Source organism: Eschrichtius robustus, chromosome X (assembly GCF_028021215.1).
Source record: "Eschrichtius robustus isolate mEscRob2 chromosome X, mEscRob2.pri, whole genome shotgun sequence".
NCBI lineage: Eukaryota > Metazoa > Chordata > Mammalia > Artiodactyla > Eschrichtiidae > Eschrichtius > Eschrichtius robustus.
In genome coordinates this window covers 109,703,188-109,719,823 of record NC_090845.1, presented here as the reverse complement: position 1 = coordinate 109,719,823, position 16,636 = coordinate 109,703,188, and the positions used below count along the sequence as shown (strand labels likewise).

General features: G+C 38.7%; 1 protein-coding gene across 3 annotated transcripts in view; it reads left to right on the top strand.

Moving 5' to 3' along the window:
- Positions 1-16,636, top strand: part of TENM1 (teneurin transmembrane protein 1) — a 570,000-nt gene that overhangs the window by 205,095 nt on the left and 348,269 nt on the right. For all 3 annotated transcript variants that reach the window (XM_068532554.1, XM_068532553.1, XM_068532552.1), the window contains exon 4: positions 11,507-11,747. In XM_068532554.1, the coding sequence (XP_068388655.1) occupies positions 11,507-11,747 (241 nt within the window). The remainder of the gene's footprint in view (positions 1-11,506; positions 11,748-16,636) is intronic.

Here is a 16,636-nt window from a genome sequence, read left to right as displayed (position 1 = left end):
CCAGGTACTCTACTAAGTGTTTTATACAGATGACCTCGTTTAATTTTCACAAAAACATTAAGAGATGTTTAGTACTATCCCTATTTTACAGATAAGGAAATAGAGTCTCAAAAAGGTTTGGTTGCTCAACATCAAACTTATAGTAAATGGCAGAGCTATGATTTAAACTCAGATTGATCTCATCTTAATGTCTGTGTCATTTGGAAATGTCACGATGTACTTACAAATTTAAACAAGTTATGTGCAGATTGAGTTCTCTAAATAAGTAGATGAGCAGTCGAGAAAGTACTCTATACTTGTTTCAACTTATTGAAAATAAACAAATGAAAACAAGACACCCTCTCCTTTGTCTTCTGCTACTGAATGAAAGGTGTTTCATAACTAATTAGGTTTAATTCCCTCTTTGATTTGGCTCCTCTATCATTTCTTTTGAACATTATAAGCAGTAATAACATATTAGTAAGATATGAGCCCTACTTTTAAAAAAAGTATATTTCTTTTTTTTAATTTATTTATTTTATTTATTTATTTTTGGCTGCGTTGGGTCTTCGTTGCTGCGCATGGGCTTTCTCTAGTTGCGGTGAGCAGGGGCTACTCTTCATTGCGGTGAGCGGGCTTCTCATTGCGGTGGCTTCTCTTGTTGTGGAGCACGGGCTCTAGGCAGCGGGCTCAGTAGTTGTGGCTCGCGGGCTCTAGAGCGCAGGCTTAGTAGTTGTGGCGCATGGGCTTAGTTGCTCCAGGGCATGTGAGGTCTTCCTGAACTAGGGCTTGAACCCGTGTCCCCTGCATTGGCAGGTGGATTCTTAACCACTGTGCCACCAAGGAAGTCCCCCCCCAAAAGTATTTCAATAGTGGTTCACACTTGACCTTTTATTTCTATACCTTGACCTGCAACTGACTTTTTATGATTACTACGAGAAGGCCCTGTGGTATACTGTGGCCCGATTTGCCCATGTAAATCCCCTAAGTGGGAATAAATGGGAAACACCTAGAACTTGTATTGTGCAGAGAGATAAGGGGACATTTCCCTAGTGTGGCCATAGCAAGAATTTGAAGATCAGGGAGCTGGTTGGACATTTACCCTGCATGATGTGACTGTCTGAGTCACAGAATTATGCTTTACATAAGCTGTTTCCAAATGCTAATGAATCTGGGGGTACAAAAGAGAACAATCCTGTAATACTATGTTCTTTCCCCCGTTAGACACTTCACTCTGTGTAGGCTACCAACCACCACATCAAGGCTTGCTTTCATGAAGTACAAGGGAGGCAAATGGAGCCATGTACACATGCCTGTGTTCAAATTTTATTTAATATCTTTTGCAGTGCTTATTTGCAGTTGACAAAGCAAACTTGAGTCAAGTCCAGGTTGTCATCACACCCCACCATGAACCCAGATCACACTGCAGTTTGGCCTGGTGCAGACCCCCCTTATTAATACACAGGAAGGAGCTTCTGTGCACTCATTCACTGATTTCAGGCACTACAAGAGGTCTCTTTGAGAACTGCTTCAAATAAGCAATGTGTGTTTAAATCCTCTGTCCCTCTCAGCATCTCATCTATCATACATAAAATGTTTCCCCTGAGTACCGTTTGAAAAAGGTTATTTAAATGACCTTAACTAAGAATTAAGTTGCTTAAGATACTTTCTTAAAGGAAACACTGATCAATCACTACCTATGAAATATTTTCTTAACTTCTAGGATTACCATTTATATTTATTTGTTACTGCAGTCTCAGATATTCATAGTTTCCTCAACATATGTTCTCATTTTTCCTTCTGTTTGTGCAGGCTGACACTCTTCCTCTTGAGACAAGTTAATTTTTTAGTTTTCCTAAGGCATCTATACATTAAATCTCAGTGGGTGAGAGTTGGGAGGAACTTGTCTGAATTCACCAGTTGTTCATTCAAGTCTAACGTTATATTAATAGATTTCACTAATTTGCTTATTTTTGATGGACCTTTCACTTGATCCACTAGCAGACACATCTATACCAATATATCAGTATATTTCCTAATTGAGCCGCTTTCTCATGACTTTATTAGCCATCTTCCAGTTAATGAAGTCTCAAGTGCAATCTATACATAATTTGAGGATACATGTGAGAAGACATCATTAAAAAGAATTTTTCAGATAACTTTTTTGTATTCTGGGCGATGTTCATCCAGAATGTTGCATTTTGTTTGGGGAACCATAAAGACCTAGTTAAATTGGAGGGAGTCCAGGGAGATAAGCAGTAATGTAATTGAGGGAATGAATCAGAATTTGAAGGAAAAATAAAATGAGTCAAATATGCATAGCTTAGCATAAACAAAGTTTATAAGGCAGGCTTAGTAATAGGTCTTAATGTCGGCACCTCTCCAAAAATTAACTCTATTTAACGTCTCACTAAAATAACATGTTGAAAAACAAGAAAATGAAAATTTGTAATAATGAGTGAATTAATCAATGAACATTTCAGAACACTTTAGGCAGAAAACTTGAGATACAGGCTGTGCCCACACAATGCCAAAACAGCTGGTAGGAATGTGAAAAATTCAGTCAAATAAGGTATTTGTCATCATCAAATACTCTCCCACCATAGTGGCTATAATTGGTTTTTTAAAAATAAATTTAATTGAATTCAAACTTTAAAATTTTGAATTCATTCAGATTAATTAAATTTGCAAACAAAATTTTAAAGCTGTATTGAATAAAATTATGAGCTAAGTGTGTGGGAGCTATAAAGATGATTCAGACCTGGGTCTTGATATATGACAAGTAGATGCAACGCTTGAATGCAAGACAGAAATAAAGCATACTCTCTCCTTCCTGCAGAACTATCGCTTCTCAGCCATACCTTTTGGGAGATTCCCTCAGTAATCCAAAAGATATCCTGCAGAAAGGTTGATGGAAGCCAGTAGTGTTTTATATCACAGTTCTCCTTTTTTTTGGCTCCAATATATTTGAATAACATGTACATGTATAAAACACTCCTGTGAGAATGCCAGGATTTTTTTCCCAATTCCCCCCTCCCCATTTTCTTTTTTGGGGGTGAGAATAACCAAACTTTCATCATCCCTATGATATGGATAGACTCATTTTACAAGCATGTGATATGGAAATGGTTTATGGGATCAGAGCTGTACCCAATTACTAGCACTAACTCTAGCCCCACCACTTTTGCTCCCATCCAGGAAAGCACATCCAAATGTAACTCAGAGTGTATTAGAGGTATCACCTTGAATTCACTTTCATCTACCATTTTTAAAATAAATTGTCTGTGAACTTTAGTCCTCTATTGTAGTAACAGGCGATTGCAAAACATTGGTTTATTTAGATCCTGTAGCAGAGAACTGCTGAGTTAGAGCAATAGACCAAAACATGGGTGAAATTTGAGAATCATCTGGGTCTTGTAAATACTGCCACAACAGTGCTGTCTCTTCCCATTGTCCCTGGTGGAGACTACGTATGTTTTCAGTCTCCAAGTATAGATGTTGGAACCCCTCTCCACCACTCCACTGGGCATCCGTGGGTCCCTGTTGTTCATGGGGGGAGGACCTACAGGGTATGGGGGAACTTTCTCATCAAATAGCCAGGCAATGATTGTTAGATGGTGTTTAATGTAACATTATTAATGGTTAATAAGAAGGACTTTTTCTTCAGTCTTTTTTTGAAAAGAAAAGCTTGGGGTGGAGGGGCTAAAACTTTCCCCAGCCTTTCCTAGTTCTCCATGCTTTCTTTCTATCCTCTAGGAATTTTTTGTCTTTTGCTTTTTGTTTTTTATTACTCAATATAGCTTGTCCTCATTATTTAACATATGGTAGTTTGAAAAATATTTTTCTTAGAGCTTTAGACACAGTCACAATGTTTTCTTAATTTGTGCTTCAAACATTCAGAATTCCATTTTCATAAATAACATTAGAATGATTTTCATCCATTGCTTTTTGAACAAATATAGGGTGAACATTTTTAATAGTCTAATGAAAAATGAAGCTCTGAAAATGAAAACTTTGTAAAATTCCATAATATCTGTTATTAGCTAATTTATTAAATGATTCACTGTCAATTAATTCATAACCCTCCATTACCTACTTGCAAATAAATAATGAACTTGGGGACTGAAAATAATTGAAATACCTACATACGACTTTAGTTTGAGTATAAACTAAATATGAACTTTTAAGGATCATTACTTTTTTATATTTTCTTTTTGATACACTTCACTGACTAATAATGGAAGCCACAGCATCATTGTCAGCATAAGATAAAACAGGGCAATTAGCTATTTCATGTTTCATACATAATGGATAACAGAGTTTCCTTCAAGACCATAGTGAAAAAGGCTTTGGCCAACCACTGATTTTAATTGTTAATATCATATATTAATATTTAGAATTTGACATTTAAAATTTCAAATTGTGCCATGAAGTAGAGCTCTTTACCATTCTGCATAGAAAAATAAATAGGTAATAAAATGTATTGGCTTCATTTTTCTTTTCTTTTTTTTTTAACATTGCCAAATTACTCTGAAAACATAAGCAAAGATGTATCCTTCTTGTATTTTCACAACCAAGAAAATTAGATAGTTTAAACATTTACATTAGTAATTTAAGCAAAATAGCATTTAGCCACAGTCCTCTCCTTTTTTTTTTTTTTGGTTGTAAAGTCCTAGTTTGTTTGTCTTAATCTATGTCAGAGAGTTGACTGAGTTAACAGACCAGGCATTTATTGGCAGGAATATTGACTATTATGCCTGAGATTGGCTAAGATTGGCCTGAGATTGCACTATGTAAAGCCGATACAGCGTGTAGCACAGTTGGGTTCCCCCAAAAACAGAGACAAGGAGAAATGGATTGCGGGAGGGCTGCCTTGTGGATATTTAACTCTTTGTTATGCTTGTACAACACACTGGAAAACAGGAAAAGAAATTAATGAGACCTAGAAAATAGAAAGTTTAGATTTTCTGGAGGTAGACTAGCACATCCTTTGAAGATAAGCATCAGCTTATGGAGAGACTGAAGTGCAAATATGTGTTTCAGCACAAACATGTCAAAGGATAGTAGGTGCTTCACTGTTGACCTTTATTTCTAGTGGTTGTAACGAAGATCAGCTTAACTGACAAAAATTAATAGAGCATACTCTCTTACTTGCTGGCTTAGTGAGAGGACCATTCAAAGTCCTCAAAGGGATGGACTTCACAATCTCAAAGATAGTACAAAACACTGCAGGGCTCGGGAGCAGGCAGAGGGCAGTAATCCAGAACCCGATTGAAACCATGTAAACTGGATGACATTATAATTTATTATTGTTGGCTTTCCCCCAGCGCTTCTGTGACTCTTCTCCTGCAGTCATCTGCTTTCATTGCGAATTCTCCTCTCTGTTTCTCTTTCCTTCTGCCTCTTTCTGTTGTTGTCTATGTCTCACTCATTCACATGCCAATACATACACACAAATACCTATTAAGCATTAGCTATGTAATAGACTTTATTTCTGTTCTCAATCTGATGGTTTATTTAACTAATGAATCTGCTTTTATTAAAGGTTGTTAGTATATTAATATTAAGGCAGTATTATTTGAGCCAGAAGAGTAATAAGGTATACTTGTTCAATTTTCTTTGGAAAACCAATTTTCTTACCTTCATATTCTTTGAGCCTCTAATAATAATTATAAGGTTAAGAACAGAAATGTCAACAGCCAGATACACTTAAGACTAATTTGACGATCACTGAACACTATCAAGTTAATGGATATTAGCCATAACATGCAAATGTATAAACTATGTCCTCACTGGTTGTGAAAGCTCCTTGTGACAAGTACTATAAAGTAGTAATATATTGATACATTTAGAATTAGTAGGAATAGTTAATATTACTAATAAACCTCTCTTCTTTCTTTTAAACCTGTTTTTTTTTTTTATCCCCTCTCCTTCCTGGGAGGGAGAACAGCTCAGAAAACCAACCCAAGGAACTAAAGGCTTACAATTGGCCTCAAGAGACTTGACATAAGTAGTTATGGCCATAACCCTTGGTGCCCTGATGTTCTTTGCTCATGTAGATTACTAAGGTCTTCAGAAGTGTTAATTAATTTTGCCTTATAAGAGTTCAGAGAGGTGGTTAAATACTAATACAGCCCCATAACCCTTTATACAAAATCTTTGGGGTCCACTTGTTAAAGAATTTAGAATTTTTCAGACTTTATAAAGGCAATGGCATAAATATATACTGTCTGTTGTGCAACCCCTGGATTGGGATGTGGGCCAGCACCTCTTAATAAAATGCATCAGTATTTTTGTAGCTAAAGGTAGGAGAATTCACTAAATGAAATACATAAAGACTGTAAATATCCTCATATCAGTTCTGGTTAGGTTTTCCCACCAATGAGTTAGAAAAAAACCCTCCATTTTCAGACATTTTTTCAATTCCAGAATTGCAGTCAAAGCATTGTGGAGCTATCCCTGCTTTGGCCAATGAGGTAATGAAACAAAGACTAAAGTGAGGAAGTACAGACATGTTCTCTGACCTTCTGTGACCTTTTCCTAGAGCTATAGGAATATATGCACCCCCTTTTGCAACGTATACCTGTATAGTGACTTTGGGAAAAAACATATTTTGGGGGGTATTGTCATAGTGTCACTATAGAAAAGAATGATCAATGAATTAATTAAGTACATGGAGTTTGAAAAACTAGGCCTACTACTACTACTACTAGACCAAAGTGTCTACTTTGGTCAAATTGTTCAAGAAAAATTATCTATTTGACTTTACCATATTAATGACAATATTTTTTTTAACACCTACTGAAAGTTATTTTGCCAGTACAGTCAGTTCTGCTACAGTGCATGTTTTGAAAACATTAATTTGTTCCCATGCTATTGGTATATTTGAGAATAATTTGAACATAAGAGAAATTGCATGTTTGCATATGTGCGATTCCATCTGTTAAAAATACTAGGTGAGTGCAGGAAACTGCATACAGCAGATAGAGCCATGGAGGAATACACAAAATGCACACATGCTTACATCTGAAACATCCACCAGCTCTCTTCGTTCACCACATGTATTAGAAGCCTTGCCCATCCACATCTGGTGTTAGAACTTTCTGTCTGATTCAGATAACCCTCCTTCCACCACTTCACAATAACTCACAAGTTGCAACCCTTCTGACACCCACTTTCACAAGCACATTCAGGTATTGTGCCCAAACCCCATTTTTCCCATAAGCCATGCATGATTTTGTGATGTGCAATGGATTTTCAAAATGCAAACATCACCTTATAGCTGAATTGACCGTATGTGTTAATGAAATGAAAGGGGTAAAACACCCTGACGGATACCTTGAGAAGTTCCCACACAGTGTTTCTGGGCAGATATATTCTAACTTCTGGTGAAAAGTTTCTCTAACACATGATCCAGAAGAAGGTTTATTTGCAGAAAAAGAGGAAAAAAAAAAATCTATGCATGACAACTTTCTTCTCCCACTTACCTTTTGACAACAAGGATAATGTTTTTTCTGAAGGCTTATACTTCAGTTAACAGCTCTGCCACACCTAAAATGCCTTGGATATAGAGTTTGGAGGACGCCTACCCCGCCACCCCCCGAGAGATTTTCTTTCCAAGTTATTTTAGGACCTTAAACCTGAAACTGGCTCCCATCCAAGTATATTATGTGAATTAGACCTTTCCATCTGAAAATTTAATTTACTTTCAGAAAGCTTTATAAGTATGTCTGGATACCCATATTTGCATAATCACTACTCCCCCCTTCTCCCTTGCATCTCTCTCTTGGGCACAGAAACGTATGGTTGCCAGATACATTTGGAAGTGAGTGCATGTGACTCTTAACCCCTTGGAACTGGTGTTCTAGAGCTCCTGACACTGAACCCTAATGTATTTTTTATTAGTATTTAATGTTGAGAAATCCCATTTCATGGAGCCCAAGGATTAAATTACTTCATTTGGGAGGGAACCAGTGCATTCCCCATCTTTTTCCTGAGGTGAAAAAAAGAATGAAGCCGAGATGATTTGCATTTCATAAAGGCTTAAGATCCGGATATATTCCACTCAGTCCAATATTCTGAATTTTAAAGACAGTATTAACAAGTAGGGAAACCTCTGCATATTTAAAATGTGGAAACAAAAATAGACAATAAAATAGATATAAATAAAAATATACATATATATAATCAAAATATATGTTTTCAATACATATAATCGATGTATATAATCATAATGACTATACAAAGCAGTACTACCTATGGAAGAAATGATATAATATGTTATAATAATAGAATGATTGTACTTTTCAATGAAGTAGAATTTTTATCATTTTTCATAATTAGAAAGGAGTTGCAAAGATTTTGAGGAGATCCAACAAGCACTAAATCCAAATGATAATGAGTGATCCTTTCTTTTGAACAATTGTACTGAACAGGAACTTTCTTTCTTTCGAACAACTGTACTGACAGAAACACCTACTCATTAGGCTAGTAGATGCCACACGCGTTGCTTGGAAGGTGTTCTGAACACAAGACCTAAAATTGATTCCTTTTCTTTCTAACTCTGGGCTCCCACCTTTTGCTTCCCTTCCTTGCATCATTAAGTTCATGTATTTAGGTGACAAATCTGTAGAGTGTGTCACTGCTGCTCTTTTCACATCTTGGAGGGCATGATTTTCAGCACCCTCTTCAGGGTATCATTGTCCTTCCCCATGGCTCTGGGAGAGATGCCACTGAGACCTCCAAGGGGGAAACCTGGTGCTCTATGAGCTGTCTAGAAATCCAGTGGCTCTATCAGAATGAAAGAGCCAAGGGAACCTTAAGGGTGGTTCTCTAGGTCCCACAGACCAGTGAAACACTTTTCTATCAATAAAAACTTTTAGGGATCTCACTCTGTACCCAGCACTGTGCTCAATGTTACGTGGCATTCAAGAAAGGTAGAAGGTGATTTGCTCTAAGAAACATGTTGTCCCTTTGGGGAGATAGGACAAAAACATGGAATAGCAAGGGAATGTTGTAAAATTGCAAACTCAGAAGCCAATTTTATGATAAAAATAGTAAGTGTTGAAGTCAGAGAAGAGAGTCATTTATTTTCTAGAGTCGTATAATGCAAAGAGTTCTGGGCTGGGAATCATCAGACAGGCAGGCAAATTCATACAAGGTGAATGACTTTGAACAAATCACTTCACCTGTCTGAGCCTTGGGTTCCTCAGCTGTAAAATGGAGAGGGAATGAGGGAGGGCTGAACTAGGTGATTCCTATGGTCAATTCCAGTCTCTCTCTTTTTTTTTTTTTTCTCGACCGTGCTGCGCTGCTTGCGGGATCTTAGTTCCCTGACCAGGGATTGAACCCAGCCTCCTAGCAGTGAAAGGGCGGAACCCTAACCACTGGACCACCAAGGAATTCTCCAGTCTTAAAGTTTTATACTCCTGCTACCTTCAAAAGACAGTCACTGACATACTACGTCTGAGCACATTTTACATGAATTAAAGTCAATTATTAGGAAAAAGGCTTATTATCTCCATTTTACATATGAGGGGGTAAAACTTCCAAACGGTAGAGGCAGAACTCAAACCCAGGTTTTTCGTACCCGCAAGTTCTGTGCCCTTTCCACTATGCTGTGCTGCACACCATTACACCACTATGCATTCCTTTGTAACGGTCTAAGAGGGGAGCAGACATAGAAGCAAATAACTGCAGTGCAGGTGGTATGTCATAAGTGAAGAATCCAGAAAATGTGGAGGAATCTGTATCTCTGTATCTTAAGGAAGTAAAGAGAACTTGTATTACAGAGATCTGCAAGACAGTGAACGGAGTACTGGCCAGAGTCAGGAGGTGTGAGTTCTGATCTTGGCCGTGCCACTAACTTGCCAAGTGTCTGGACAAGCAATTCTCTGGGCATCAGTTTTGTCATCTACAAAATTAGAGTCTCCCCAGGTGTTTTGGGTTCCAGCATTCAATGCTTCTTTGAGCCCCAAGGATGGAAAGCATGCTTCTGGTTATGGTTATGAGTATGAGCCCAGAGGTTTAAAAAAATTAATGAGATGTTAAGTACTTGTGATGATATTTTTAGTGGATATGGGATTTGGGCTGGGCCTGGAGTAATGGGGGTGATTTAGAAAATTCATGAAGCATTTTAGTTCCTTTTAAATATACAAGGGTAGCTGACTTTCTAAAGGAATTCTTTGTATAAAATGAATGATCACCACTCCTTATCTTTTGTACAGTTCCTTTCTTCATATAGCAAGCTTATTTAAAGGGAGAGCCACCTGTACTAGAGAACACAGCCAAGAATTTGTCATGCTCTTGGGGCACTAGTATCGTTTTAAAAGACGAAAATGATGCCAGTGTCTTCAGAATTCAAGTTTGAGGTGGAAGGGTTGAAAAGAGTGAATTTTTTTTTTTTTTTTCTGTGATCAGCCACTGCAAAGTGAGTCTCAGCACAAACCAGCTGAGCCCTTTGCTGGGCATCGAAAGCCTCTGGCATTTTTCTGCTTTTCAACTCTCAGTCATTTGGGAGGTGGGACAAAGCCATGCTGTCTACAAAGTTCATCTTGAATGTGCTGGTGTTACAAGAAATCACTTGACATCTACTATGTTTCTCCTGTGAAAGAGAGGTGGTTATCAACTACAATAGTGATTTCTTTTCACAAAGGTTTAATTGGGGTATTTCTCATGAGCCAAATTCTAACTTACCGTGTATATGTGTGCCTGCCAGGAAAACAGAGGAAAAATACCAAACAATAGCAACAACAGAAGTCTGAGGCCCACTGTCCCAGGCTGCCCCCTCTGCAAACAGGCAGAAAGAACAGTTTATGTGCTGCCTAAGCTGCAGCTAATATGGTAGAGCTTCTAGAAAGGTGTGGCAAAGGGGGGTGGAGTGTGGACTGTGCTTTGCACGGCCGTGGAAATACGTGTAACAATCTGAACAAACTCCTTCTGGCCTACCTTTTACAAGTAGCACTCTGAGTTGGGGGGCTGGCAGAGAGATTAGTCTCACACAGTTGTTACACGCTTGTGAGCTGTTTTTCTCCCACGTAGGCAGGCTAGCATCCTTTCCTGAGGAAAGCCAGAAGGTGGCCTTATACTTTTATTTGAAGTGTCGAATGATTTTCCTTGCAACAAATTTGTCCCTTTCACTGGTATTTTCCAAAGTGAGGCTTTTGCAACCGATGGAAATCGGCTCACTTCTGTTCTGTAATTCAGTGTCTTGTTGATGATTTATTTGTTCAGTAGGAGAAACGATGACAAATTGTGTGAGGCGACCTCATTTACTTTTGAGCTGCTATAGCCCTGAAGAATTTACATGTAAATGCAACTGTGAATGTTTTACATTTCATAAGCATGCTGCACGTGTTTTTGTAAGTTAAGTGACATTTTTACAAGTAGACTGAACTTCAGACTCTCCCCCCACCCCACAGGTTATATTATTCTGAAATCCTGATAAGTCTGCCGTGCTGTGTTTTCCTGCCTGCCAAGTGAGAGAGTCTGTGTCTATTTTGTGTTTTTCTTCTTCTCTCCTCTTTAGACATGCAGAGCAGCTCACACAACCAGTTCACCTTCAGACCCCTCCCGCCGCCGCCGCCGCCTCCGCACGCCTGCACCTGCGCCAGGAAGCCACCCCCTGCGGCTGACTCTCTCCAGAGGAGATCAATGACTACCCGCAGCCAGCCCAGCCCAGCCGCTCCAGCTCCCCCAACCAGTACACAGGATTCAGTTCATCTGCATAACAGCTGGGTCTTGAATAGCAACATTCCATTGGAGACCAGGTACTTGAGCTATTATCGATCCCACTGAACTTAAATATTGGCACAGGATGATTCCACTGAGTGCAGAAACGCACAGACATCTGCAGAGACCCACAAATACACAGATACACACCCAGATGCCTGGGCAAAAAGGCAGACCCCTCCACAGGCACACCATCTAGATCCAGGCACAGCCACAGACCAAAGCAGACGCCCGTGTAAAGAGGAAACCACAGGTGCATCAACACCCCTGTGGTGGACACCCACAAAAAACACAGGAAACCAAGCAATTACCCAAACTGTCATTGTATCCTCGAAGGAAAAGACAATTGTCCCTTGTTTTAAGATGCTGCGATATTACAGGAAAATCCAGACACAATTGGAGGAACAGCGATAGTTTACATTTTATTTATTTTGAGATTCTTTGACAAAGTAAGTTGCCTTCAAACATTTTTAAAAAGGATTTACTCCATCGGAAGTCCATGTGTAATTTCAAAAACTTGATTCTACCTTTAGGATGAAGTTTGATCTTTTGAGCAAAAAGTTTGCCTCTGCTTTTCTGTTGCTTCATATAGTAGGTTTCCAGATTCCTCCTCAAATCTTTGTCAGGTGATTAAAGTTCTACTCCTCCACAGTTCTAGGTGCCTTGATCATAATAGACTTTAGCACTAGATGCGATTAATTGAGAAATTATTCATCATTTCTAGTTACTCTCTCAAGTGAAAAATTACAACTTTCTATTAAAGTAGAAAAACATTAACTAATAAAACATAGTATTCTGTTATCTTGTTAAACTGAAGGGCTTTCCCTTGTCTTCTATATGTCGTCTTTAGATCTACCACCAAAGCTTTTTCTAAACACATCTGTGTGTAAACACTGTACGTATAATATATCACTTCATAAGCAATGTCTGGTGTCAACTCTGATCAACTTCTATCCCAAAAATCTGAGAATTGGAATGGAAAGGGGAAGACTAATAAGCTCACATTATAAGACTATTTTTCTTTAGCAACATATTAACTTAAATGCCAGCCATAGCATCAGAAATATGTCGCCACCAACAAACTGATGGCACTATGGCCCAAATCCAGGAAACTCTGTATCATCCATCACTAACTAGATTAAATAGTTTCATAAACTGGTATTTCTAATCTTTCCCAAGAGATAAAATAGCAGTCAGCACCGATGGTGAAGATAACTGAATTATCACTGTGCTAGTGATAAGGTTTGTGTATCGTTCCTTTTTTTTTGATTTTTAAATTGAAAGGCAGGGAAGTGAATGAAGTGAGAGAAGCAGAGAGCAATGTATATCTTCAGGGAGTTTTCACTGACGGTGGTGATTTACTCACTCTTCTTTTAATTCCTTTGCAGGGCCTAGTGATAGCTAAGAAAGCAGTGGGCCAATCTGGTTAACTAGCAATCTTGATAAGCAAACACACTTCTTTCATCTAAGAAGCCAAATAACAGGAAATCTGGAAGGAGGGTGGGGAATGGGCTCAGGCAAATGGGGAGAGAAAACTATTCTTATTTGAAATGTACATCTAGGCATGTTTGTACAAACTGCACCCACGGACCTTCTGTATCTATGCAAGGAATGTATTAATTGGTCTCAGTTTCATAAGACGCAGAGAAGAACATAAGTTTTCATGTGAGACTGAGCAGAGAGAGAGTACCTTTTTAGTACATTTGAAAATATATTCAACATCACAAAGATGAATTTTAAAAAACCTAGAAACCCTATCAGCTTGATCAGCAAGCGTTTTCCAGATATATCCTTTACAGTGTTCATTTCACATGTAGTCAATAGAAGGTAACTCTGTGAGTACCCTGGCACTTAATTATGAGCTGTGTGACATACCGCTCTGTAAACATGAATATAAAATTGCCTGTCTCGGGACTTCCCTGGCAGTCCAGTGGTTAAGACTCCACGCTCCCAATGCACGGGGCATGGGTTCGATCCCTGGTTGGGGAACTAAGATCCCGCCTGCTGCACAGCATGGCCAAAAAATAAATAAATAAAACAGTAGATATGTAAGCCAGCTATACTTCGATTTAAAAAATAAATAAATAAATAAAAATGCCTGTCTCAACAGATTGTTAAGAAGATCAAGCTAGTGTAACAGAATGTGCCTTATACATCATAAAGCATTATAGAATTTAAAGGTAATCTTGCTCTCCCTACTAAGCGGTTACCTGCTTCTGCCTCAATATCTCCAAAATAGGGAATGGACTCATTCCTAAGGCATTCCATTTCATCTCAGACAACTACCGGAAGAGTCTTATTGAACCAAAATCTCCCACCTCTTAACTCTACCCATTCCTCCCAGGTCTAGTTCTAGGGTCTCACAAAATAAATAAAAACCCTCTCACACCTGACAGCCCTTCACTGTTGCTGATACTTCTCTACTAAATGTTTCCTCAGTTCCTTCACTTGCTCTTCACATTAACTGGTTTCAAATCCTCCATCCTGGTCTCTTCCCTTAGAACATACTCCAGTCTGTCCAGACTGCTCTTGAAGTGTCACGGCCAAGGTTGAATGCAGGTATAGGTTATTAGGCTCTTTGGTTGAAAGGAGCAGAGGTCATTCAAATTGCCTCAAATAATTGAGAACATCTTTTTAAGACTGTTATCTCTCCCTGGGAACCCAGGAAATACTGGGTCAACCCACAAGGAAGGATAAGGCCTATAGATCTCTGGCACCAATATGACTCAGCAGTTCTCTGCAGTTCTGCCACTCTCTGTCTTTTTCTTTGTCCAATAGCTTATTGTCAGCTTAATATTTCTTTTGTCTACCACATAGTTTCTACCTTCTCATAGCAATGTCAGGTTTTCATTGCACTACGTGACTCCAAGTATACCTCCCAACACCTCTTACTTTATCCCTTCAGTGCCTGTCCCGTTGCTACCTGCCTAATTCTCCTGCTAGCTCTAGGTTTAAAAACCTAAGAGAGTGAATTTGATTAGCCCAGTTCATCCCTTTTGTACCAGGCAGTGTTTAAGTTTCTTGGCAAGCCCTGTCAGTTATTCTCTCAGTCAGTTGAGACTAAGGGGAGAGAAAGATCATGTGATTTAAAAAGCAACAGCATGGACACCTATGGCTGCCCCTGAGCAAGAGCTGGGAGCAGATCTGATGTCCCTTAGATGGAAGTCTCAGCAGACAATCAACTTGACTGACTCATTCAGGAATTTGTGCTATGACCAACAATCAGATGTCTCCCCTGTTCTAACTAAAAGTTTCTCTTAATGCCAGACCGTCTACTCCAATATCAGCATTTTTGGTGAACACATAACACTACTGATACACACCGAAAACACTAAGTAACTAAACTCTTAAAACTTTTAAACGAGTTCTGAGGCTAAGCCACATTTTAGTTATTCTATAGAGTTGGTGGGTATTTTAATTGTGTGTTTGGGATTGGGAAGATGTAGGTGTAAATAGGTTTAGAGCTTTGATTTGGCCTAATTTGATTTCATCTTGTTAACCTGTGGATATGTAGCTGAATTCTAATTCTGCCATACAAAGTATTGGGTTGGCCAGAAAGTTCGTTCGGGTTTTTTCCATAAGAGGTTGCAAGCCCGAACGAACTTTTTGGCCAACCCAATATTTGCATTCTATTGCTCTCATAACTGTATCATCTGTAAGTTTGTTAGGTATGTTTTCCTCATTTTTATGTAAGTCATTAATAAAAATGTTATATAGGATAATATTAAGGTCAGAGCTCGGTGGCATGCCACTGGAAACCTCCCAGCAGGTTGACATTTATCCATCCGGCAGCATTCTTTTACTAGCATACAACCCACATTTCTCCATCTTGTTCACAGGCATATCATGAGAGACCTTGTCAAATGCCTTGCTGATATCCAGATAGAGAGTGCCTACATTTTCACTGATCTGCCAATCCAATAATGATATCAAAAATAGAAATGAAATGAGATTTGTCTAACATGACTTGTTCTTAGAGAATTTATGCTGCCTTCTGACGGTTACTACTTTTTTCTTAAGCGTTACCAAATCATCCTTTTAATAACCTGTTTTAGGATTTTGCACTCAATCAACATGATGTCCCGTGCCTAATCTAAGGACCCCATGTGCTTTCTGTCCCTTTTCAAAACCAAAGCCAATACTAAGGTCTCCAGTCTTCTGACATACGTCACCCATACCGCAGTCCCAAAACTTCAGCAGCTGTGACTGGGCCATCCAATCCGCAAGCCCTCTCACCACTCTGCAATGTAATTTTAATTCATTTAGAACAGTTGAGTGCCTTCTTAGGGACACCTTGCCTATCTTAGGCTTCAATTTATGGTTATGATATTGACTACCCTTTTAAGTCTAGAATCATTCTTTTTCACAAAAAAGATACAGTCATTCGATATTATTCCATGAGTTGCATGTCTATCCTATCCTTGCTCTTCTTGCTCTAAACGTATTTTTTAAAAACTGTTCTGTCGTCTTTAGCAGGTAGTTTTCAACCTTTAGGGTCATTTCGGGTATGAATCTTCTTGGCATTTTTTTTCACCACGCCCTCTTATATTTATTTATCCTTGATTTTCATCCCTTTATTCCAGTACATGTTCTTTAGAAATCAAAACTGGATGGAGAGCACCCAGTACAGGCACACTGGTTTCAATAGTCAGCAAAGCTCCCCAGCTGACTCTTAATTAATCTCCCTTTTTTAGAGTGTCTCCGGGCATGGAATCATACCTACTTCACTTTAGAGAACTGCTTTCCTAAAGTCTAGGATTTTGCTTCGCAAAGTACTTATGAACTCTCAGCTAAAATGGTTGCTTTCTCTAAAGGTTTCTATTGCCTTCGACTCACCAGTTTCTCTTTTTCAGTCAGTGAGAGAAACAAATATCCTTATCATTTTCTCTACCTTCTGGGAGGTGGAGTTGTCGACAGTGGAGGTTGA